The sequence below is a fragment of the Notechis scutatus genome, chromosome 3 (genome assembly GCF_049901735.1).
Source record: "Notechis scutatus isolate UNSWTSFEM ecotype Mainland chromosome 3, rNotScu1.2, whole genome shotgun sequence".
Lineage (NCBI taxonomy): Eukaryota > Metazoa > Chordata > Lepidosauria > Squamata > Elapidae > Notechis > Notechis scutatus.
Genome location: NC_142011.1, coordinates 166,608,776 through 166,636,138, shown reverse-complemented (window position 1 = coordinate 166,636,138; position 27,363 = coordinate 166,608,776). Strand labels below are relative to the sequence as shown.

Here is a 27,363-nt window from a genome sequence, read left to right as displayed (position 1 = left end):
ATAAAGCTGAGAGCTTCTTTGCAAAGCTTTATAAACTCATGTTCTTAAATTTTTGAATCACTTTTGAAAGTGGCTCTATCCTACTTCTTTCTAGTAAAGTGACCTTTTTTAAATGGAGAGAAGTGGGTTTAGATGACAGTCATGATAAATGCGGTCATGTTCACTCAATAAAATAAGGCCCAGTGCATTTGAGGATAAATCAGTGAAATGTACAGCCCCACCTGTCTGTCTCCATCATTCATTTCCACTGTCACTTTCACAGTGGCTGATGGATCACAGTTGCTGTAAAATTAGACAGCCTTTAATCTCATTTCATCCTGATTAGCTTCTCTTTACCCTTTCCCTCTAACTCACTGACTGACACGCTAAAAACTCACACTGGGCTGTGTTTGAGCGTGGCGTTCAAACTTCTTTTCAAATCCCTTTTTGGAGGGGAAAATAGGTACTCACCTAAGCTGAAATGAAATGCAAAGATGAGTGAGCCTGAGACTCATATTAAAATAAATCAGCAAAGCAGAAGACAGTATACAATTAATGAAAGAGATGGTTTGCATCACTAGACTGAAGACTGGCCTGTACATTGTATTATTTACACCCATGAATTCTTAGTGAATTGTTGTAAGATTAGTTGAATGGTATTGTGGAGCAAGAGGATTGTCTCAGCAGTACAAAAAAATAAAGTTACGTCCTCCAAAATTCAGCCATGTGTGTTGCATAGTTCAAATGGCTATTTTAGGCATGTACATTCGTATATCTTACACCTAATCGTTTCATCCTCTTTTCCATTGTTCTATTTAAATATTGCAATTCTATTCAGTGTTCTACCTTTATTTGAACTAAAATGTAGAGAGTTGTACTATGATCTCCATAAATTACATTTTTAGACTTTTTTTTAGTTGACATTCTTGGACTTTCCTTTCTTTGCTTATTACTTTAGAGTTTGAAATGACACAAAATCATAATATAGAGAATCTTACAGGTTTTTCAGTCTCTGCTCTGATAAGTTATTAGCCTCATGTTTGCATTTCACTGCATATCAACAGACATGCTCAATAACATGAAAATACTTCAACCACTAAAATATAACAATGTGATGTACTATAATTAGATGCACATGTAGTTTATCTCCTACCTAAGAAGACCGAATTTAAGGGTAGTACAGCCGATTGCATTAACAGATAATTGGCATTGTTTGAAATTTAAAGCTCACTCATAGGCCCAAGAATTTCAGATGCATGATTTTTCAGTATAACATCACATCATTTTGGTAAGGCTCATGGATATGCTGTTGAAGGGCACTGCAGTATAATATCAACCAAAAACACGACTGGAGTTCAATGAGTTTCATCTGAATAAATATGTCAAAAAATTAATTCCTATGAAGATACAATTGGCTTGTCATTTGTCACAAATTAAAATACAAACAGCACATTAATTGTATCTGTTGCTTGTAAGATATACCACCAATATATAATGTTAATTAATGCATTTTTACTAAACTTATCTGCCTATCACTTGCTTTTGCTTAGACAGCTGCATGAGCACAGGCTATGAAAATGATATTTAACCTTTACTGGAAACTAAATATGCACCTTGCTTATTCATCATTGCTTTAGCAAAAAAAAAAAAAAAAATCAGTAAGAAGCTTAAGTGGGACTACTTGGTCTTTAAGAAAATGTGTCCTACACAAGGAAGCTGCACATATTTCTTATTGTTATTTGCATATGCTACATTCAACTGCACTAAGAAAAATAAAAGATAATAAAACAAATGAAATGAGAGATATATCACCCAAAATAATTCAAGTGTGAGATAGGCTTCCTCTTTTTTTTGGCACTGGCAAAACAGCACAAAGTAAGAGCTGGCCCTGAGTCATATTGATTTCCCACTGCACTGGTTTCCTAAGTGCTCTATTGATCCGTGTCAAGCAATAAGTTCCCTGCCTATACATGCACATCACCTCCCCATTTGTCCTCACCTAGATTTAAGGTGCCCATATGATGAGCAGAACAAGGACATTATTTTTCCTACTGGTGACAACCAGCCAGAACTGCTGCATGTGGTACAATTTAGCTATGTGAGTATGCATTTCAACATATGATGTTTAATAGTGCCACATACCACAAAGCAATTCATTTTATGGCATTAATGCTTCATTTTTTTCTAGTACCTCTGTAACCTTAGGGAAAACATATCAGAAAACGGACTGTCTCCTTTTTCTCCCCTTCATAGTTACAACTTATCCACAACAGTTTTTAAAGGAATGTTGCTCTTTCAACAAAGGGATTCCTGATTCAGTGGATGGAAAATGTTTGATTGTGCTGCTAATGACATTGTATAGGAAATTAAGCATATACATTTGGAGGAGGCATTAAATCAGCAGGACCTTAATTTAAAAACTGAAAACTATATGGAATACAGCATGCATATTGCTGTGTGAGAGAAAGCTATTGAATAGTTTGAAGTTTTGATATGGAAATGTTGCCTACAGACTGAATCTTGGCATTATATGATTATAGAGCACTCTCTAACTATTGCATTTTATGAAACATTTCTATTTTGTAGAGTACTGTTTATATACAATATTTACTGTAATTTTTTGTTAGCAAGCTAAACTTTGTCCAGAGTGGATGCTAAGACTGCCTCAATCCAAAATCTAATTGATAATGCTATTGAGACTGGCTGTGCATGCTAATGAGACCTTCTGCATGCTTTAGGAAGCTATGGTGGCAGATCATCCAAATAACAGAATGCCAGAAACTGTTACAAACTTCTCTGAGCTCTTTTGTTTTGAAATATCAATTATGCTGGAGTTTTCCAAGGCTGCTAAATTTCTTTCAGTTGCAAATGCAGAACAAAATGTTTTGATCAGGAGGACTTCCGGTTTGAGCTTCTTCAGCGACAGACCGAAACCTTGTCTCTGTGAGGCTTCGATCCATGCGCGCCACTGGAGCACCCCGAGCCGGTTGGTTTCGGGGCTAAGCCACCCCGTAGAGGTGGTGAAGAGGGGGGAGACTGCCTGCAGGGTTGAGGAGAGCCGCATCTCTCCTCCCCAGCTGGCCATTACTTCCTTTCCCAAAGGCGGTTGCAGCGGTGGTCAGAAATGGCCACCACAAAGAAGAACTCGACCGGAAAAGAATGTGCAGGAGGAAGATAAGAAGAGAAAGTTTTGGTTGACCGGGTCAAACAGCAAAAGCAACAAATAAGGTACCCTGGAATTGAAACTATTAAAAAAAACCCAATAACATTGTTCCCTAAGAAGATTTTTAAGCTGCGAAAGGGAGAGAAAAGGGAAAAGATTTGGTTTTCTCCTTTTCCTATACTGACAGCTAAGAGACTTAAGCAAGAAATTGGAAAAAAATCCACTTTGACATCAATAGGTATTTAATGCTGAAAATAAAAAGTCAAAGGGATAATAAAGATTTCTGGATAATTAAAAGCTTTTGAAAACAGGAAAGGAGAGAAAAAGAATAAAAGGGTAGGATCTGGAAGGGAGGAGACTGCCTGGAATTAAAAAAGAACTTACAGCAAAATCTCAACAAGACTTCCAAAAGATACATTCTAACTGAAATATCGCAACAAAAACCCCAGGAAGAGAAAGTCAAAAAAGAAGTAAGAAGATATAACTCGGGACTATCTGGATTACTTGATGATTTCTGGATTCTTGGTTATTGTTTTGAATGACTAAAATCAATCGGGTGGTTGTTCAAAACTGTTTAAAATGGCTCCACTTTTAGAAGAACTGAAAGTGGAACTTAAAAAGTACAAAGAAGATGCACAAGAAGGGAGAGGTTCTTTTGGCTTCGTATTTCAGTTTTTAGAAATGGAGATTTGGAATTATGAGAAACAACAAGAAATGCCTGCAGAACAAGAAGATTGCGACAAAGAAGAAGCCATCTTTAATTAACAAGTAATCTTAGATGGAGGGAAAAAAGGAAAGGGGGGAAAGAGAATCAAAAGTTTAAGATTGGGAAAAACAACTCCAAAAAAAATAGAGTGAAAAATAAGTATAAAATCAGAAAGCAACAGAAGAGGGAAATGCAGAAGAGAGAATTAGAACTAGCGAGACAAGGGGGTAAAAAGGGGAGGGAGAAGATGAGAGGGAAGAAAGAAAGGAAAAGAAGTTATAAAGGACAGAAGCAAAATATAGAGAAACAGGGCCTATTGAGAGATAATGGGTGAAAACTTAATGGAAAAAGGGATTCTGCAAAGGTACATAAGATAGTATGGTTATATTAGAAGCAGAAATAATTTTAGAAAATATGAAACAATGTATGATTAAAATGTCTGATAAAATAGCTATGGTAATTCAGTGGAATGCTTGTCAATAAATAAATGTAACAAAAGGTATATTTAATGATTTATAAAACATATGTGAAGAGAAATAAGGGAAAAAATAATTATGGAGATTATATGTGTTTTTAAGGAAGTATGATATTTAATTGAAAAGAAGTGTTAAAGATGTTAAGATTTTAATGATTATTAATGATAGAACTGAACTGGAATGGAATGAGGGTTTATAATTACATATAATTACAATCTTTCTTTTTTTCTTAAAGAATGTAGTGTGTATTATAAGAATGTGCCAAGCAGAATTCGATTGGAAGTTATGTATTATGTATTATATTGAAGGTCATAAACTTAAGGTATATATTGAAGTTTAAATAAGAGTTGAATGGATGTAATTAAAAGATATAAAGGTGTCATACTCCAATTAGTAACTACAGGAGAAAATTTGTTTAATGAGAAAAGATAATATGAAATTGAAACAGAACAGACAAAAGTATAAATATAATGATTTGAATTGAGATGAGATAATCAAAATAAAATTGAGAAAATTAAAAGAGGGGAAAAACTATATAGAAAATGTAAAATAGTATAAGATATGGAATAGAATACAAAAAGGAGCATGAAATTGAGTTTTGTGTCTGTATAAAGAAATTCAACCCGGGACCATGCTATTTTCAAAAAAGATATTTTATTTGTATTTTGTATGTGTGAAAACCGAAATAAAACTTTATTGAAAAAAAATATGTTTTGATCAGAACAGTAAGCAGATATGACAATGCCACTGACCATCTAAACAGGTTATAAGGATTGATTCACAGCAGGTTTTAGATCACTGAGCGCATTTACTGGGACTAAAACATTAAAGTCTAAATTTGAAGGCAAATATAGGTCTCACAGGATAATGTTGCAGGATCCAATCTGGGTCAGTCACTGGGACAGAAGTTTTTTCTTCCGAGCTTTCGGATTCGTGCTGGAGCCCATCTTCAGGGAACTTTACTCCAACAGCACACACTTTGCCAGAGAGAAGTTCGCTGAAGATGAGCTCCAGCATGAGTCCAGAAGCTCGGAAGATAAAACCTCTGGTCCTGGTGACTGACCCAGATTGGATTCTAAATTTGAACTTCCCTGAAATCATCAGTATAACCATACTATTACACTGACTGTTGAAATGTACCTTAATAAAATATATCTACTTTATTCACAGTTATGCCATACAATAGTGCCCATCACTGTGTTGTGGAAGTAGAAAATTTCTTGTTCGTTCTGGGAGGAGAAGATCAGTGGAATCCTAATGGTACGTATGCAATAATTAGTTGAACTATGAAGAAATACATAAATAACATCCTCCACACAAATAACTAATAGGTAGGAAATCCATGAACTGCTACTTATACATGAAATAGCAGTATGGTAATTTTCCTTAATTTTTATAAATTGATTTGCCCCATCTCACGCTCTAATCTCATCTGATCAGATCAGAAGAGCAGATTATTTAATGTTAGCTTGTTTGCTAAAAAAAAAAATCAGAAAACACTGAAGGAAATATTAGGAATCTAGAAGCAATCTTGAGCAACTTTCTTGGGCTTCAGATTATATACCAATGATTTAGGCTGCGATTTAAAATTCATTTATGGCAATAAAGTCTCATCTTTGAATCATTGATTGTCCAACATTACACAGTTGTAGAAGAACAAATTAGAACACAGAGTTCTAATTATCAAATTACAACACAAATTTTTTAGGCCTATTAAAACATTAAGGTGTATGTTTCAAAATCTACGCATGTATAAAGAGAGGATCCACAACACAAGCATTTTTATAGATCCAGTTGCAGTTACTGCAGAAACATATGCATAAATTCTACACATTTAAAGCCAAATATATATGCCAATATGAAGCTTGAAAGTGTTGTGTTAGAAGGATAATCTCTTAAAATAGCTATGTAAACTACTACATGGACATATATGTCTAACGAAAGAAATTAAAGCAACAAGCTTCTGTACTCCAAATCACTTTTTTAATTCAACAATCAAACCCTTCCGCTTTAGCAGAATACTTCTTTCTACCTTATGATGGGAGAATAGAAAGTGGAAACTAATTTCATGAGTTGCCCCTCTAATTACAGTTACATCACTGATTTGGGATTTCAGTATTTCTGGTATTCACTCATAATCTCTAAAATGTTTGAATAGTTATTCCTTAATTAAGACATTTGGTGAGAATTGTTTAAAATTGTACCAATGTTTTTGTGTACCTTTATATTTCTTGTGTTTCCATTACTCACTTTTTTTTCTAGTGCCAATCTGATATGATCATGTAAAATTCTCAAATGGCTTCAGATTTTTCTGGTACTCCTGTATCTCTAGTCTTATCAGTGATTTACATAATGATTATGGTAAGGGCTTTTTAACGAGATTACTTTATAAGTTTTCTGTGGAGAGAAATGAAATCATTTAACAGGCTTCTGAACAAAGCAAAAGAACAATATGCCTTGCAAAATTTAGAATATTGTCAAGACATTATTGAAAGGCTCGTACATAAAGGCAGAGTTGCAGCTGTAGCAGTCTGTGTAACATAGATAATTATGACTTAGAAAGTATAAAACAGCTTGCAGGTACACATTTCCACTTCAAAATGCCAGAAGATCCAGCTGAAATTACATATACTGCATATATTTTATTTGAAAAGCCCATTGCAGCATCTGTGCTAAACCAAACTGTATCAAAGCATTACATCTGTTCATTTCTTTATAAACTAAGCTAAGCAATCTTCTCTAATAGCATTATTTCAATAGAGTTTTAAAAATTATTTATTTAAGTCAGTGATCTGGAAAAAATAACTTTTGCAGTCTGTTCTTAACAAGCTATTCTAAAAAAAGATTACAGATAATTTATTTATAGAAGTATATGCTATAGAGCTTACCTGAAGGTTGATGTTATTGAATTTCTTTAACCAAAAAAATGTGCAAACACCTACATTAGACTACTTGGATGGTAGGTCTCCCCAACTGCTACACTAAATTCAGAAGGATAATTTCTGAGTTATTTCACTCAAATTGAAATTGTTGGTTTTGTTTTTGGCCAGTTTGTTTGTTTAGCCGTTTGTTTGTTTGTTTAGTCATCTCAAGTACATAACTAGGAGACTCATAACATTAGAACCAAAATATATTAGAACCAAAATATTAAACTCAATCAAGAAATAAAATGCACAATACTCCGAGAATCATAGAATCATGACCACGAAATGTGCTCCATTTCACATACAGGACTCCAGGATCAGCCACCGAATCAGAGCCTTCCAAAGGGCCAGCAGATTGGAGGCCAACCTAATTTCAGGAAGGGTGATGTTCCAGAAGATGGGGGTGATGCGGGCGGCTGCCGGGCGCGGCGAAGGGGGGGGAGGGGGGGTGAAAAGGACTCGGACGTCGGCCCAAGGGCCGCGTGGGGCCTATGGAAGGGGGAGTGGGCACCACAGCAGAAAAGGCTTTTTTTTCCCTAGGGGGCTCAGCCAACACTTCTTAATTGATGGAATGCCTCACTTGCTAGATTTGACAAGACGGGTAAAAACAGTCAGTTTGAAATGGTCCCATAAGTAATCCAGGCCCAAGCCATATAAGGCAATGATGACTAACTTTTTCAGCACTGAGTGCGCATAGCCCGTTCACACACACGCATCCCAAAATGCAATATGCATGCACCCCCCATGCATGCACTTTGCCCCTATGCATGTGCACATGTCCCCTGCACATGCGCCATCGTGCATGCATGTGCATCCCATGCATGTGCCCTGCCCCACGCATGTCCCCCACGCATGCGTGGCAGAGACCCAAAGACCAGCTGAGAGGCGTATGCACACATGCACAGCAGAGCAGAGCTAGGGCGACGGCTCACATGCCCATAGAGAAAGCTCTGCGTGCCACCTCTGGCATGCGTGCCATAGGTTCACCATCATGGATGTAGGGTTTTTAAAGGTAATTACCAGAATGTTGAATTGCATCTGGAAGCAAACTGATAATGGTGATGTGGTGGTGTTACATGCTCCATATAGCTAGTACAGTTAGTCCTCGACTTACAATCACAATTGAGCCCAAAATTTATGTTGCTAAATGAAACATACGTTAAGAGAGTTTTGCCCCATTTTACAACTTTTCTTGTCACAGTTGTTATGTAAATCATTGCATTGATTAAATTAGTAACGTGGTTGTTAAGTGAATCTGGATTCCACATTGACTGGGATTGTCAGAAGTTTGCAAAAGCTGATCACATGGCCCCAGGACACTGCAACCACCCTTAGTACGAACCACTTGCCAAGCATCTGAATTTTGATCGCACAACCATGGAGATGCTGCAACGGTCATAAGTGGGAAAAGTGGGGGAAAAGTCCTTTTTTCAGTGCCGTTGAACTTTGAATGGTGACTAAATGAACTGTCAAGGACTACCTGTACCACTAATTACCTGTGCTGCCATATGTTGCCTCAACTGAAGTTTATGAATGCTTTTCTTGGGCAGCCCCAGGCACAGCACATAACAGTCATCCAAATGGGAGGTGACAAGGAACATGAGTGATCATGACATCCTGATCTCTGAATGGGCACAACTGATACATAACATGAAGACATACAAAGGCCCTCCTATCCATAACTCCCACTGGGTCTTTGAGCAGGAGCCAAGGGTCTGGGAAGACCCCAAATTGCTCACTGCTTCTACCTGAGACAGTGTCACCACATCCAGAAATAACAATGGAAGGATCCCAGAATAGGAAGTCCCCAAAACCACACAATTTTATACGGGTTGAGTTGAAGCCTGTCGTGCCTCTTCAGCCTGTTGTGCACAGCCTTCAGGCACTAAGATAAGACTTCTGTTGTATCATCAAAATGGCCTGGGGTAGAGATAAAAAAGCTGGGCATTAGCAGCAGATTCACCCAAACTGTTAAAACACCTTTCTGGAAGCTTCATGAAGATGTTAAACAAGAGGAGGGGAGAACATACCAAGCCTTGGAGCACATTACATAAGAGTGGATGAAATTACGATGGAGAAATACTTTATTGATTTTTCTTCTCAAACTTCAGAAATGGATTTGGAAGATCAAAAAACTGTTTCTCCCAGCTTTTAACCTTGATGTTCATGTTTCCTGATGAAAGCTACAGGAAAGCTACACAGAATATTCTGGTGACCCACAGGAAGGGACGTGATAACATAATGCTGAAAAACCTGAAACCAAGGGATTTTCCCTTTGCTTCCATTTTTAAAACCTGGACATAAGGCTTGACTTTTTTTCATAATTTGTAAATAAATTTAAGTACCCCTACTTCAACAACAGAAAACAAGGAGTCATCTTTCTGACAGAGATGTATTTTAGGAGTGATATATGGGGTACAATAAATATACATGCTCCACAGCTTTGCTTACCATTTATCAGCAAAGAACAAAAATCTTCTTTAGCTCATACTTAGTTTTGTCTGTATATCAGAAGACAGACAAAGAAGAACTAGAAAGAGAGAAATGGAGAAGGTATAAGTGGAAGATGAAAGATTAATAATAATAAATGGGAGATTTGGAAGGGACAGGTATAGATGAAGGGAAAAGAGAATTGATATTCTAGGAGAAATGGAATTATCCTGGGAGGTACTGATTGACATGACAGACAGTATTTCTGGGTAACTTGTGTTAATAGGAGTTAGAAATTCATATAAATAAGGGACTCCTTAGTGCTCCTTAGAAGTATGAAAGTATCCAAATCACATGATATAAGTACAAAATATAAATCAAATTATGATTAGTTTTGAATGCCAAAAATCTATATTTCATTGGCACTGAATTTTGAATTTAATTCCCATGAAAAAAGCACTTTGTAAGCATCATGGTTTTGATAGAGAAATACATGATTTAACTGTGGTGTAGTTATGCTATAATTATAAGTTGCATGCAAGGAATATTTTTTTAAAATTTCTGCATTGAAAGCTCAGGTATCAAACATAATTTGTAGTGCACTCTCCTTGCTCAAGTCTTTCTTTGGATGTTAATAAGAATAAAGCAATGCATTCAATATAGCTTAATATCTTGGAGGCATAGATTTTTCTTGACTGGCATATAGAAGTCCTTATGAAATACAGGGTGAAGTAATAACTAATGCTTTTTCATATTTGACTAAATAAATTTGATTAGATAAAGCTGCAGGGAAGTGTTGTTAATTTTTTATCGGTCTAAATAAAAACATCCGTAATTGTCACTCACAAGTAAAAGACTGATGCTATAAAACTATGACTTGCAAATCATACAGCATCAGCAGCCACCCTACTATTAAAACAGAATGAGGCAAATGGCAAATGCTCAGGGGCATGGAACAGTAATGAAAAGTGAGAGTCTTATGTTCATCTACTCAGATGTTATGAAGAACGCTACTTACTCCTATACTATCTGAGAAACAAATATGGCTGGTTTAATAAGTTACATGTGTGTGCCCCTTCTTATTATTCTGGATTAGGTTCAAAGCATTGCTAGCCCTCCTGTACATCCTAATACTGGAATGAGAAGCTTTTTTGGTCAGCTTAATCATCTGTATGTGAACAGAATTTTGATCTTCAAGCAACAAAAGGCTTTGGGTTAGTCCTTCAAAAAGCAAAGAGCTAAATGTGAAATTAATCTCTTTACAGGCAAACACAGTACAAACTTCGTCAGCCGGTATGATCCTAGGTTTAACAGCTGGATACAACTTCCACCTATGCAAGAAAGGTAAAACTTACTAGATGTTTGGAAAGTGGTAGTGTCACAATGAACGGTAGTACTTTCTCTCAGACAGAGCAGCGAGAGAGAGAAATGAAATGCTATGGTTTTTTTTCTTAATAATAAGAAAAAAGAATCATTTTGAGTTATGAAATTAATGTTCTGTTTGGAAGCCTTAAAATATATAATTTCTACATTTCTTAACATTTGATTGTAGCATGTCATATAAAATCTAACATTGTTGTTTTCTCTTAAGATTGAAAAAAGTTATGATATTCATTCATGGCTTTTCTTAAATTCAGTATGGTTGGAAAATTGCCTTCCTAGGGCAGCTTAGGAACTGATAGGTCATATGCATTGACTGTTAAACCACAGCATCTGGATATCTGCTGTGGGGCTGAAGTTTCTGTATAATCAGGCAGAGAAAGTTGATTGAAGCATGCTAGCAATGAAGGGATTTCTTCTTTTGATCTGAACCTTATCAACCCATTTTTTAAATTGAAATATTTATATTGTTTATTTTATTCAAGCCCACCTGCTAACAAATGCACTTTAAATCAGTCCTGTATTATTCAAACTGATACTAAAGTACTGATATATCAAATAATTAAACTGTTACAAGGTTAGGTTCCAACAGTTTTAAAATACACCGCACAAATTAGTAAACGGAACAAACAAAGCATTGGTATTCAGCCATAGGAAATATAGTGTAAAGCCTTTGAACAAAGCAGTAAAAGCTGCACTTCCAAGCTTTCTGTTTGTTTGTTTATTTGCCATATGGAGTGAAAGCTAATTAGGGAACCCCTAAATTTAATGTGGCTGATTACATGGGTAGCTTGTAAATCAAGAGTTGCAATTTTAAGATGAAAGTCATAATTCGGATCTTAAGATACTGATGAACACTATATAAAGCATTTGGAGATACCCTTTAGCTAGGACATCCATAAAAACGGAAGATGTTCAGCTCATTATCCATTTGAATAAATCTACTTCTCCCAGCCTCACTGCCTCTAACTTAAAGCAGATTTAATGTCTGTACTGAGTATATTACATCTACAGATATATTGAGGTAGAGAACATCCTCAATATTTTCCTACAAGCCTAACTCATATTTCAGATATAAATAAAAGCACCAAAACCCTGCAATCTATTAAATATTGTGGGGTTTGTTGCTATTTTGGTAGGGTTTCATAGTAAGGTCATTGACCTTTACAGCATAGTCTATATAACTTTTAAAGTGTTTCAAGGCAAATTTTAAGCACCTAATAATTCTTTAACAAAAAAATATTATATAATCCTGCAGTTTTCTAACAGAATATCTGTGAACCTTCACATTTTTTTTTCAAAATTTTATTTATGTTCCTATTATCATATCTATAAGACAAGCCACTGAAGAAATACAATAATTTAAAAAATATAATCTAGTGGTTTAATGTTTTTGCTGTACATCTTTTAGAACAAAGACAGTTATGGGTGAAAGAGCACAATTTCAATGGCTTCCAAATTGTCTAGCAAAATAGCATATAGACAAGCTTCCCCTCATCACTGGTCTATAGTACATAGACAGGGAAGCATGTGGACATAATTTGGATTTTTTTTCTAAAAAGCAAGACTTGGAAGAATCAGAGGTTCTTCCAAGTTTTGCTTTTTGGAAGAAGCCTTGTTGGGAGGTGTCACTCTGTATGCTTTTGATAATTGTAGTGCCTAGAAGATTGACATAGCTAAAAAGCAATCTTAGCTTCTCTTGGAAAGAACATTCTCATATCCTGGCAGGGCTTGGCTACTATATCAATGTTGTAGCCTGATGGTAATGTGAGACACAGTATCACAAAGATTCACAGACTACAGAGGAAGACACAATGAGGGCACAACAAAAGATGAAATTGCAGTATTGCTACGCCCTTATTTTACAACAGCAAACGTTTGGCCAGCAACTGAATTAGCCTGGTATCTATTCACTTAATCTCAAGAGACATGTTGCAGCCATGTAAACTTTAAAACTACCAGTAAGAGCAGTTTGAATCCATATTCAGAATACTGAAGGCTAAATTTAATTTCCAGTTACAGTATATTACATTTCAGAAATGTAGCATTAATTTGTACAAACTATATTAAAGCTTGTGGCGTATTTGAAAAATGTAACAGAAAATGTTAATATTGCCACTCCAAGGAAACTCTGATAATGAAAGAGTTTAGTACAGGATTAAATTGTTTGGCAGTTGTCAAATATCAAAGTGTCCATATCACGCATCACCCTCTTTCATACAAAACAGTAGGAAATTAGGAGTCTTTGGTGCTTTCTGTGTTTGGTTGTTTTCTTGCAGACATTTCATTACCCAAACTAGATAACATCAACATGCATCAACAATAGGAAATTCATTCAATCTGGAAAGCTCTGGAAGGAAGCATTGTTACCTCCCACTGGGAGTTACCTTTTTTAATTTTCAGCTTGTTTCATCTCATGAATCTCCTTTATGGAGAAATTCTTGTTTCACTTCATGGATCTCCTTTGTGGGATTATTGAGTCAAAACTTCATCAAATCAAAATGTTTCTTCAAGACCTAATATCTGCTTCAAATGCTCTACTATCATCCCAGTGCCAAAGAAGTCCTCCATCAAGGAACTGAATGACTACAGACCAGTTGCTCTAACATCTGTAGTTATGAAAATCTTTGAAAGGCTAGTGCTGTCCCACCTGAAAACCATCATGGATCCGCTGTTAGATCCCATGCACTTTGCATACTGAGCAAATAGATTGACAGATGATGCTGTTAGTATGGTTCTGCACTACATCCTGCAACACCTTGAATCTCCAAATACTTACACAAGGGTCCTCTTTGTAGACTTCAGTTCAGCATTCAATACCATCATTCCAGACATTCTTCTAACTAAATTAAACCAGCTAGTAGTACCTGAACACACAGGTGAAGCTAGGCAAAATCACATCTGATACCTGTACAATTAACACAGGGGCTCCCCAAGGCTGTGTGCTTTCTCCACTTCTCTTCTCCCTATGTACCAGTGACTGCATCTCAAACAATCCATCTGTTAAAATACTGAAGTTTGCTGATGACACAACAGTGATTGGTCTCATTCGAGACAACAGTGAATCTGCATACAGACAGGAGGTTGTACAACTTTCCTCATGGTGTAACCGGAACAATCTGGAACTGAACACACTCAATATGATTTGATTGCTTATTGTACCCTATGACTATTATTAAGTGTTGTACCTTATGATTCTTGACTCTTGATGAATATATCTTTTCTTTTATGTATACTGAGAGCATTTGCACCAAGACAAATTCCTTGTGTTTCCAATCACACTTGGCCAATAAAGAGTTCTATTCTATTCTACTCTTTATTTTTTGTAGTAATGGGCTGAAATAGCATGATATATTGTTAAACAGAGATAATCTTAGGAAAAATCCAATGTAATTTGAATGGAAATCTACTTTTATTTCTATTATCTACATATTTGTTTACCTAGATTTCAAAATACCCAACTCCTAAAGTCCTTTAAAATTGTTTATATTTCTCTCTTCTCTCTCAATTCATACTAAAGTTCCATTCCACTCTGCTACCTACTATAAGGCACCTCTTCTGGTCATGTTCATTTAATATCAGTATGATTGTCACAAGGGCACACTGTAGTCTTCACATATTTCCTGAGTTTGATTGTATCAACACTTCTTTTTTTGTTCTAATCTGTAACTCAATTTTCAAATAGGCATTTGATTCAAATAGGTATTTTGTGACATAACCCTAATATGATTTGCATCACTTCCATCTCCTCAAACACACAGTCATTTTGTCTTCTCTGTCATTGAAAAGAATTACCACAACAGTTCTTATCCAGTTAACAATGATTACTTACAATTAGATTCATTCAGATATCACTGTTAGGGACTTTAATCTTATATTGCTTTGGAATAAAGGAAGGTATTAGTTTTAACAGAGAGGAGATAACTTGCTTACAAAAAGAATTGAGGTAGATTCAGTTTGTGGAACCATGTTAACTATTTACTTATGTTTTTGGAATCCAAAAGCCAAGAAGCTTTATAAACTACATTAATTACAAACAGTTCTCTATTGTGATTGCAACCCAGTTGTTGTGGTTCACTGGCAGCAGGTGCAGACAACAGAGGTCTCTGGTAGCAAGGATTTGGGTGAGGGGCCTGCGTGTGATGCAGGGATGGGGCCAGGACTATCTGGTGCTGCCTTTGGAGCTTGTGGAGTCTGGCAACAGTGATGCAGAGGACCCGGGGATCCTGTTCCCAGTGCATGCAGGGCTGCCGAAGGAAAGAGCAGCTGAAGCAGCAAGGGCAACTCAGGAGTAAGGCTGGAAGATGATGGCCCATCCCATAAGGGATTAAAACCAGCCCTCGGAGATGTGTTCTTTGCAGGAAGCAAAGAAGTTCTTTAGACTCATAGACCTCGTTGAATCCCTGCTTACTCCAATTTGTTTTTGAAACTTCTCTCAGTGGATTAGTCTTCTATTCTTGGCAGCCTTTTGCAACCTTGAAAGGACTTGCTTTTGATATCGGACAATTAGGTTTACATGTCTCTTGGCTGGGAATGCACTGAATTCCCAGCGCCGCATTAAAAAAGGTTTGCTTTTATACACAATTAGTGTCTGCTTAATTTGAACAAGGTTTGGGTCAGAACGCCAGTTGAAGGGTTGATAAACTTCTCCTATGTTTCTTTTCTTTTAAAAATTAAAGACCTATATGCCATTTGTCCATTGAATGTGCAGTACCTTGTAGAACTTTGGCTTAAGTACTATATGTTTTGCTTAAGCTAAGTGGCATTGATCAATTATTACTTGTTTTAAAAAACTAGTTTATAAAAGTTTCATGGAGAATTCTCAGTTGCCTTTACTGTTATAAGTGGTCACCCATTAGGGCTATGACTGCTGGTAAGATGTATCTATTCTTCTGGAGAAAAATGTCCCAATGCCAGTCTAAATGAATATGAACAACCTCTCCATGAATTCCCAGCTTAAAGTTTTCAAATTCCAAGCTTCACTGGATAATTCTGAGTCAGTGCAATGTAGCTGAAAATATTAGCTTTTCTGTTAGCTTATAGAAAAGACTCAGAAATGGATACAATATGCATCTTGTGTTATCATTATCTCTCTAGCTTAATCACTAAGACTATTATAAGGCTAACATGGTTCTGTTAGCAGAGAAAATGGTGTTTAGATGGTGGAATTGGATCAGCTTGGAGCTTCTTGGAGCATTTCTCCATTCTGAATGTCAACCAAAGGTTTGACCAGATTGTAAATGGGATACATCATTTTCCTGAGCTTTATAACAATGACTTTCACCCATACTTTAAGAAGTCAGGGTGCCACCTTCCCTTCTCATTCAGCCGCTGACCCAATTTGGCCTTGTCTTAAGGTATCTAAAATATGAAAAACAGCACAGTGTTTCAACCATAAACTATTCAATGGAAAGTGTCCCTCTAAAAGAATTTGGTGTTGGTATTATTACTCATCATTTTAATACATACTCAGTGTAAGACAGATTATCAACCTGCAAGATTCTGGGCAGAAATCATTGTGGAATTCAAGAAAGATGTTCTTAACTTTGTCATATATCTACATTGTAAAAGTTACCTGAGTATGTTTATTAAGTTTATATGTTGCCGGTCTCACTGTTCAAAGTTCAATTACAGGGCCTTTTTTGACAAGGCTCTGAAGGATTTATGATTGAACCAATATCTGATATGGAAGAACAATTCAATGTAATATATTTTACCAGAGATAGCAAGGTATTTCTGGTGATCCGATATATGTGAGGAGGTTATTCCTTTCTGAAATCGCATTTTTAATGTATTATTTTAGCATGGAAGGTTTTTTTTATAGCAATTACATGTTACCTTAATTAATCAGAGCTCTGTGGTTCAAATATAATTTATTTGGTGGCACTACTAGGAGTTTGCCAATAAAGTACACTTTTAAACTTCAAACACAATGTTATATTTTTGTTCCTAACAGTGACACTATGTGGATGAAGTAAAAAAATGCACACAGACAATAAGTTTGTTACAAAAAATGTTTCTAAATAAAGAGGTTTTTTTTAAAAAAGACAGTATTTTAAAGTATACATTTGTAATTGTTTAAACATGCATACCAGCATATTGTATGGACCTTATATTTGCATAAATGCAGTTATGAAATAATTGACACAAATGTGTCAGAAATGAAGGTTAGCAAGAACTGTTGCATGTAGTATGAATATGACTGATGTTAATCCAAGTCTATACCTATATCTTAATATAAGAATTGTGTGAAACTATAATTTGGCCAAAGTCATAATGTGTGGTGGAGATCTATAATTATGAGGCCATCTGGACAGAGCATATGGAGGACTATGACTTGGATTGTAACAGCATGAATCAACAAATGAAATTAAGGGAAAATAGATTTATCATCTGTGTTTGAGAAAATAAAGAGAAAGTACAGTTGAAGTGTGGAGGAAGGGGAGTGGTTACATCAGAAAATATGAATACATATCTGTAGGCAATTATGCATGTGTATAAAATTTGGAATCGTTATTTTGGTGGAATCCTACTACAGTCTGGTAAATGTGATAATGAAAGAAACAGTAGTGAATTCTGCAAAAATTGTGAAACTTTTTGTTAGGTGACATGAATGGATGGATAAATAGGGAACAAGACAAGAGAGTTCTAAAAAAATAAGTTTTTTTAGAGACTCACGAGTGAATTAAAATAATGACCTGGAGTATTTGCTTAAAAAAGGAACTCTGTTTTGAATATTTGGTGTATTCATTTTAATATTGCAAGAAAATGAACATAAATCTGTTTTGTTACATGACTAATTTGTTTGTTTTGAAAAACATGAGAGAATAAGTGAAAGATATACAGTGTGAATGTGAAACTAGATTATTTTGTTGATAATGTCAAGAGTGAATCTTTGGAAAAAGTTACATATGGAATAAAAGCAGTAAGGTTAAAGAAACCAAAAAGACAATAAAGACTTCAGGAAAGAAAGTATGAGCTTAGTATAAAAAAAAGAATCTCCCAAAAGTGAAAAGAAAGACATTACAGTGAGCCACATAAGCATGTGAAAGTATTGTAATGGGAAATAGGGGAAAAAATGCTTGAGGAATGATGATGAAGAAGCAACTGTGGATGAGGAAAATGGAGAACAAGAATTATTGCTGCAAAAATTGAGAGAAATATATGGACAGAAATAAAGTTGAAAAAATATAGCTAAGTGAGCAAAGAATAGTTAAAATTAAGGAAAGGAAGAAAATGGAGAATGATTTAGATAGAAATAATTGTTTTGAAAATGAATGAAGAGAGCTGAAAAAGAAGACTCCATAAGAGCAAATGGAATTAAAAATTATGAAATAATTTGGAATGTGTCCTAGATTACTCCTAAGCCACTGCACCAATTCTCTCTCTCAACTTAGGAGTGGCAGTGTGATTTATCAACACAGCTGAAGACTGCATGTGTGCCTAATGATTGGAAAAATGATACTTTTGCTTCCCAATACAGAGGGGAATAAATTTTTAAATTTATTCCATATGTGGTGGACATGTCCATATGCTCAGAAGTTTTGGAAAAATATCAGAAATTGGATTCTAAATATAGCTAAACAAGAAGTAAAACTTGAACCCAAAACCTTTTTGCTGGGTATGATAGACTCAAAAATAGAAAAAAAAATCAATATTTAATCTTGCACATTATAACGGCAGCCAGAATAAGTTATGCTCAAAATTGGAAACTGTCTATTGTCCCTTCAGAGGAGATGGTCATTAAAAAAATTCACAAGTGTGCAGAGATGGACAGCCTGACCAAATTACTAAAAAACAACAAAGATAGAGAATACTACAAAGTTTGGAAGTGTTGGTACAAATGGTTAAAGAAAAAGCAACATTTGACAACTGAATAAGTTATGAAACTATGAAGGACGTGCATTTAATCATAAAGTATTCTGTGAAATTAAAACATTAAAAGAACGAGGAAGGTAACAAGGTAGATCATGTCAATGTTATGGGGTGAAATAAAAAAAGAAAAGAAAAATGTAACCAATGCTCAATACCTGCTGCAAAATGTATATATGTATATATATATTTGTTTATATGGTTATTTGTTTCTTTTTAAATGTTTTAAATATATGAAACTTAAATAAACTTTATTTTAATTTAATTTAATTTAATTTAAAAAAATTAAAAGGGGGAGTCCACTTGTGAAATGTGCCTGGGGAAAAGTTTGGTATAATTTTGAGATAAATTATACAACAGGTATAAATTAAATTTGAGAGATAGAATGAGGCTTTCCACTAAACAGAACTAGCATAGAAAATCTGATGTCCATCTTATTAAACACATTTTTGACACGTATAGTATGTACCTATGTATCTTTTTTATGAATCAGTTTAAACTCAGATCCGTTAATACCGTTTTAACATTTCTAAAGACATGAAGCTTTAATGGAGATTCTAGTACTTTGGAACTTCCACGGAATTTTCATGTTTGAAATGGCATAGAAAATATTATTTAACTTTTCATAGAAATATGTTATAGGTTTTAACTCTGCTATGGATTCTGTCAAGTGAGCAAGCATTTTTTTTTAATGTTCGCAGGGTGGGTGGGCACTTTTTCACACTTCAGGATGGGTTTAAGAATACTAGTTTTAATTTTTTTTAAAAAATAATTTTATTAAACAGATGAAAACTAAGAAACAATACAGCCTGTAGTAAAGAGTTAAAAAGCTCAAGCACTTCACACACACACCGATCTAAGTTTTCCTTTAAAGTAGCCATGTGTGCTTTAGTAATCAATCTTCAAAGTTTTGTTTTGCATTGAAAAGTAAACAAAATAGATTTTTCTCACATGAGAGAATCTTTCTAATTAGTTTCCAAGTCTTTCTCTAAAGCAGTCACCCAGCAATTTGTAGGCTCACAGTTCCAAAGGTTTTTTCCATCTTAAAGAGGCAGTACAAAAAATAAACTTCAAAGTTATTAAAAAGATGAGATCAAACCTTGAATCCCTGAAAGGTTTCATTTGTGGCTTAGACTTAGAGCACGACTGAACCTGTGACCTTCAGCTGATTGCAAGAAGCTGCAAAAATATCAATTTCTGCCATCTATTCACAAAAGTCAGCTGTAGGAGATTACATATGGACTGTCTCTAGACTTGTCTTTGTTCTAGAGAGAATTTCAGCAGTCTGGTTCTCAGATATCTAACTGCCTTTTCTGCAATAATTCCCCTGTAATCTGTAGAGTGGGAAAAATGTGGGTGTTTATCTTGCCTCATCTGATGTCTGAATTCTGGTTTTCTTTTTTAGTAAAAATACTTACAGTCCTTGCAATAAAACAACATCTTGAATGTGTTTGAGTTGAAATTGAATTATCTTAAACTTTGGTTCTTGGCTTATTTATACACAAAAACAACAGGGATGCCAGGTTACTTTTAATGAATAAATGAAATGAGTGTCCAAAAAAATAGCTTTGGATTTTCAGAAGCACTGAAAATTATTGAAACTGGCTGTCTGAAAAGATGTTAGGTAGCAGCATAGATTCCTTAAACTTTTGTATTTCTTTTGAAATATGACCATGGAAACAAGCAGATAAATAAGATTTTGTTCAGAGTTAGCCAGAGAACTCCTTTTTGGAAAGAACGAATGTAATACAAGGAAAGTTGTTCTGTTTGCAGTAGTGCAGAAAGAAGAAGAAAAGCGATAATTGAAGAAAAAATTTGATGATGTGGTTCTCTTAGTAAATTGAGAACAATGACCCTTGAAGGACCATAAAGAAAGTGAATGTCAAGCTAATTTATTATTGTTACATTATCTGTCCTAACTTTAAACTTGTCTTACTTGAGTTGTTAAATCCTAGCCTGACTATCTGAATAAATCCAACACTGTCAACATTACATTGTTTCTGTCTTCTGTCTGACCTATAATGTTCCATCTATAATATATCACCTATATATCTTCCTAATATCAGCTTACTTAGAATATAGCGTCTTTTATACAGGACACTGCTTCTCCCTTTCTTATAAAAGGTCTCTGCCTCCATGCTTTTGAAACAAGTGGGCAATCATTACACTTATGATATGTTAATCATTACATTTATGAAATCTTACAATTAGGTCACAAAAGCAGTTGCTCTTTTAAAGGTTATTCTGGGGTTCTTTTCTGTATCTCTGATCTGTTTAACAATGTCTCTTCTATCCTGAACAGTAGTCATTAATACCATCCTTTATACATTATGAATTTGTTTTATCTTTTTTACAGTCATCTGTGTTATTGGCATCAAATTCCAAAATTTAACAATATGCTGTGTGAAGTATTCCATCGGTTTGAGTTTTCCATTATTAGATGACTCTTAAGTTCTAATATTTTAAGAATGTGGAAAATCATTGTCTGTATATACTATTTTTCCATACAAACATGCTCCCGGGCCACCTTTTTCAAAACTGAAAAGATACAAATCTTTCCTTATAGCATGAGTTTCCAGCTTCCTAATTAAAAAAAAAAAAATCTTGTATTTTTTTTCTAGCTCTACAGTATCCTTTCTAGAGAATTATACCAAGTATTTTAAAGGTAGCTACATTAAAAAGTTTTGAAATGTTGGCTTTTATTTCTTTTTCTTAGTATTTAAAGTCGGGGCTTGAGTGGAAGTTCAACTGTTTGAGAAACCACAATTTGAATTCTTTGAAGTATATTAGGAAACAAATGCTTTTCAACTTTTGTAAATAATTATGGTAGAATTAATTCTAGTCAACTGGAAACTAACTGCTCTATTTGTTATTTTTGTCCTCCAGGAGAGCTAGTTTTTATGCGTGTCGGCTTGATAAGAACTTGTATGTGATTGGAGGGAGAAATGAAACTGGCTACTTGTCAAGTGTGGAATGCTATAATTTAGAGACAAATGAGTGGCGTTATGTATCTTCCCTACCACAGCCTTTGGCAGCCCATGCAGGAGCTGTACATAATGGAAAAATCTATATTTCAGGTAAGCTGTTTCCTAGGTTCCATTTGATTGACTTGAAAATTTGGTTGAGCCCAAATTTTATTTTAAAAACTGTAACTAATGGAGCTTTTTGATTTATAGGTGGTGTCCATAATGGTGAATATGTCCCCTGGCTCTATTGCTATGACCCTATAATGGATGTCTGGGCTAGAAAACAAGACATGAACACAAAAAGAGCTATCCACACACTGGCCGTAATGAATGACCGACTGTATGCAATTGGAGGAAATCATTTGAAAGGTCACTTTTTAAATAGCAAAATACTGTACTTTTCTGATTTTTTTAAATCAAAAAATGTTTTTTCTCTGTTATCATAGTTAAGAACCTGCCACAAATTTTAGTATCATGCCTCACTAACATTTTGAGGAAAGAAAAATTTATAACACCAGATTAAATAAATGAGTAATGAATGCTTTAGATAATAAAAAAGAGAATTTTCATTACTCAGAATCATGGATGATTTGTCATCCCTATGAATTCATTGTTACAAACAGATTGTTATTAACCCAAATTCCCTGCAATGTTTGCCTCTGTAAATTATTTTCCATCATAAGAAGTAATACAAGAGTTCCAAGGAGAAACTGTTTCTAGATTTCATGAAGAAACTGTAAATATTAAGCTGCCTTTACCTGGGGACTTCTGAATTGGCATAAATACAATTGATCTAAATTACTTTTTTATTCATGTTAACATTTTATTAGTGCTAAAAACATGTATTATGTCTCTGTATTCATATTGCAAAAATATTGTGCTACAATACTGGACAAGTATTGTATATCTAAAATAATTTTGTCTGAGGCATTGTGCCCAGAAAAGGCAAGATTACTTTCAATCTTTTATATGTTCCCCTCCCCTCCCCCCCAAAATCTTGCTCCCATTAATTTAGGGAAAGCACCAGTAACCATCAATTCCTGATTGTTTTTGTTATTTAAAACAGAAGATATAACTTGCAACCTCAGAGATGTATGTGCAAAATTGTTGATTATACTCCCTGGAACTGTTGCAGAAGTTCCCAGCAACTTGTCATTTAATGTGGCAGAAGATAGAAATTATTGAAAAGACAAAGAATAGCAACAGTAATTAATTAAAATGAAGTTTAAATTAAAGCCAATCATGTTCAGCTTTTTTGGCTTGGCTTTTCAGTGGCAGTATTTAGAATACTTCTCCGGAGAAGTGTAGCTTTTGACAGAAAAAAAAACCCCTATTACTAAGTGCATTTAAATGAAAGGGTCATTGAGTTTAATTTTTGTAAAGTCAATCCAAATTTTATTATGTTTTTTAAAAGAATTTCTAATTTTTGGTTTACTTTGGTTTTATTCACAGTTCTCCATTTCATTTAACGCACTACTAAACTTTGTTAAAAGGATTACGTTTATATCATTTTCATTTGGAAAAATGAAACGTATGGGAGGGTACAACTATCTAAAAGAAGATATTTCTTTTCAATCTGTGTGATGGATTTGCACTGAAGAATTCTGGACTATAGCCCATGAATGGTTATGAGTGTTTCTGCTAACATATTTTCCTTATGTTAGTATTCTGTACCAATGTTTTTATAGGTAGTCCTCAAGTTATAGCCATTCGTTTAGCGACTGTTCAAAATTATAATCGCATTAAAAAATGTGACGACCAGTCCTCGCCCTTATGATCATTGCAGCAGCGCCATGTGGCATGATCAAAATTTGGCCATTTGGAAACCGCATGTACAGGTAGTCCTTGACTTATGTCCACAATTGAGCCCAAAATTGCTGTTGCTAAGTGAGATATTCATTAAGTGAATTTTGCCCTAATTCAGGGGTGTCCAACCTTGGTAACGTTAAGCCTGGAGGACTTCAACTCCCAGAATTCCCCAGCCAGCAAAGTTGAAGTCCTCCAGGCTTAATGTTACCAAGGTTGGACACCCCTGCCCTAATTTATGACCTTTCTTGCCACAGTTGTTAAGTGAATCACTGCAGTTGATAAGTTAGTAACATGTTTGTTAAGTGAATTTGGCTTCCCCATTGACTTTGCTTCAGTGGTGGGATTCTACCTGTTCAGGGGAACCGGTAGTAAAAAAATGCTATTGTTCAGCCGAACGAGTAATAAAAAAACAGCTACTGGTTTGGCTGAACCAGTATTTCTTTTTCTTTTTTTCCTCCTGACGATCAGCTGTTCCGACGATCAGCTGTGCTGGGATCCCCCTCACTGTCTTACTGCTTCGCCCAGGAGGCTTCCCTGAGGCCCAGGAGGCAAAAAGGGTTGTGCTGGTGTGTGTATGCTGCGCGGTCCCCCCATGCTCCATTTTTTGCTTTCCTGGGCCTCAGGGAAGCCTCCTGGGAGCAAAAGCGCGCCCCCAGGAGGCTTCCCTGAGGCCCAGGAGGCCAAAAAACAGAGCGCAGGGGGGTGTTGCACATAAAAGCCATGCCTACCCAGTTACATGGCCATGCCCACTTAGCCACTCCTACCTAGCCACTCCCACAGAACTGGTAGTAAAAATATTTGCATCCCACCCCTGCTTTGCTGGTCAGAAAGTTAACAAAAGTTACAAAAGGTAATCACATGAACCCGGGACACTGCAACCATCATAAATATGAGTCAGTTGCTAGGCATCTGAATTTTGATCACATGACCGCAAGATGCTGCAAAGGTCATAACTGAAGAACAATCATAAGTCGCTTTTTTCAGTGTCAATGTAATTTTGAATGGCACTAAATGAACAGGTTGTAAGCTGAGGACCGCCTGTACTTATAGTGGTTGCATCATTCAGGGGTCATGTGATTGCCATTTGTGCCCTTTCCAGCCAGATTTTGACAAGCAAAGGCAATGGGGGATGCTGGATTCACTTAATAACTGCAGTGATTCATTTTACAAATATGGCAAAAAGGGTAGTAAAATCAGGCCTGACTCACTTAGCAACCGTATTGCTTAGCGATAGAAATTCTGGCCCCAATTGTGGTCGTAAGTTGATAACTACTGTACCTGTACTTAGGGATCTTTGGAATTTTACAATTCCTTGCAAGTGACATTGCAACATACTATATTTTTCTATGCACATTAGTATTGCTTGTTTGTTTGATTTGCCTGGTAACATTTTTCTTTTGCTCTGTTTTCAAAACCACCAAATACAAGAAGAGATTACATGTCTCTTACAAAGCACACTGTAAACATCAGAATATTGTCAAAGATAGAATTTACAAGAAATTCCTCAGTGCAAACTCTATGAAGTGGGGAAAAAAAAAAAAGCTTTACTATAAGAATTCCTAATCCCTTTAAACCATGAAAACAAAATATATTGTAGGAGTAGAAATTTTTTTCATCTCATGTTATTATCAGCCATAGCTATTGTAGTTGTTAGAGGTCTGTCATGGGTGCATCTTACCTATCCAAGCTTTATGAGCTGGCAGCCTGACATTAGCACCAGGTGGGGGCTAGATCTTGGAACGTAAGGAAGAAGGAGAGGATGGAAGCCCATGTGAGCCTTGTGAGAAGCTACAGCCAGGCAAGGTCACCGTACGATATGAAGAGCTGGGAACCAGCACCAGTTTCTTGAACAATATACAAGCACCTGATTGAACATTTGCAGAAAACCGGGAGATGGGGGAGCAACTTTCCTTTGTGTTGTTTGCATTGGAAAACCTCAGATTCAGCTTATTTTACTTATGTAACCATGTAAGCTTCAGTAAAGTATACTCTTGGCAAAACAAATGGCCAAGAGTATCTTTCTTTGCACTAAATCAGGGGTCTCCAACCTTGGCCCCTTTAAGCCTGGAGGACTTCAACTCCCACAATTCCCCAGCCAGCAGACGTGGCTGGGGAATTGTGGGAGTTGAAGTCCTCCAGGCTTAAAGGGGCCAAGGTTGGAGACCCCTGCACTAAATGACTGAGTCGTACAGTTGACAAAGTCACTGTATGTTTGCTATTAAGAATGGCCAATAATTAAGAAGTTGAAGTTCAGTACAATATCCTATGATGATGTTAGCTGAATATCAGAGGAAAAATCAAAGGAAAATTTTTGCAATGTTTTATTTTAACAGGCTCATTCCTCTTATTTCTAACAAGTTCCTTTTATCCTGCTGAGAAATTATTTTTAATAGTGACCGTAGTCATTATTTTAAGATAAGTGGATTCAAATTATTTTATGAATGTGTGATACAGGTTTTTCTCACCTGGATGTCATGCTTGTGGAATGTTATGACCCAAAGGGCGACCAATGGAATATTTTGCAAACTCCTATATTGGAGGGTCGAAGTGGTCCTGGATGTGCAGTCCTTGATGACAACATATACCTTGTTGGAGGCTACAGCTGGAGTATGGTATGCATTCATTTGAACATGAAGTCTTAACTAGGTCATCTGGTTATAATTTTATAGCATGCTGTTTATTTACTTAAGCAATTGTTTACCACCACCTATCTCATGGCAGTGACTAAGCATAGAGGATTATAAACAAGACAATACAAAAAACCCTCCTCATTCCATCCTAAATAATAGTGCAAGTGAGAGTAGCAGTACCATAGTAGTAATAACAGAAAACAGCATACATCAGGGACCCAAACATTCCATTTTCAATCCATATACGCCAAAATAAACTAATCCGCCTCCCTCGCCCGAGCTGCTCAGAATTCTGATCCAACTATTTGAGAAAACATCCAGATCTACAGTACCTTGCCAAGGGTCAGGGCCTTCCTGATCTCTAAAGGGATACTGCTTCATAGGGCCAGTGATGTTACACAATTCCAGGTCCCACAAGATGGGATTTTCTAATAGAAGAGACCCAGATCATGCCATCCCTTTGGTACTGATGGGTCAAGCTGGAATGTGAGGAGATAGATAATTCTGCAAATAACCTGGCTGAATGCCATGTAGGGTTTTATAGTGACATCCAGCATCTTGAATTTAACTGAAACTCACTGGGAACTAATGCAGCTCATATTAGATAAATCTCACTAGAGGAGCCAAGAGAAGAGTGTCTTTCCCATAAAAAAATATGGTGAGACATAAATTACAAAAAACACATTCCGGTTCAGTCATTGCCCGGTTCAATGTGGACCACACTATGTATTGTTGCTCCTGGGTGAAAATGGGCTTCAGGACCCTTGGCTGAGCAATCAGGGCCAGCAGCTACAGAATTACTGGAAAAAAAGGTGTTTACCCATTGCAAATACAAAATGATTGGAAATAAAGTAATAATCTGTTATTACAGATCAAGTCCAGCAAGAAGAGAATGTTTGAAACCAGTTCTGGAAAGAATAACATACAAAATCAGAAATAACAGAACAGAGGTTATAGCAGATCAATGTCAATTTATAATACAAAGTATCCATAGAAGCAGAATTGGAAGAATTGCAAAGGTCTTCCCA

The 27,363-nt window shown here is 35.8% G+C and overlaps 1 protein-coding gene across 1 annotated transcript in view; it reads left to right on the top strand.

The window, feature by feature from the left end:
* KLHL14 (kelch like family member 14) overlaps positions 1-27,363 on the top strand; it is a 78,278-nt gene that overhangs the window by 49,367 nt on the left and 1,548 nt on the right. The window contains exons 3-7 of the mRNA XM_026670290.2: positions 5,495-5,584; positions 10,944-11,022; positions 21,817-22,007; positions 22,107-22,265; positions 26,160-26,317. Of these exons, the coding sequence (XP_026526075.1) occupies positions 5,495-5,584; positions 10,944-11,022; positions 21,817-22,007; positions 22,107-22,265; positions 26,160-26,317 (677 nt within the window). The remainder of the gene's footprint in view (positions 1-5,494; positions 5,585-10,943; positions 11,023-21,816; positions 22,008-22,106; positions 22,266-26,159; positions 26,318-27,363) is intronic.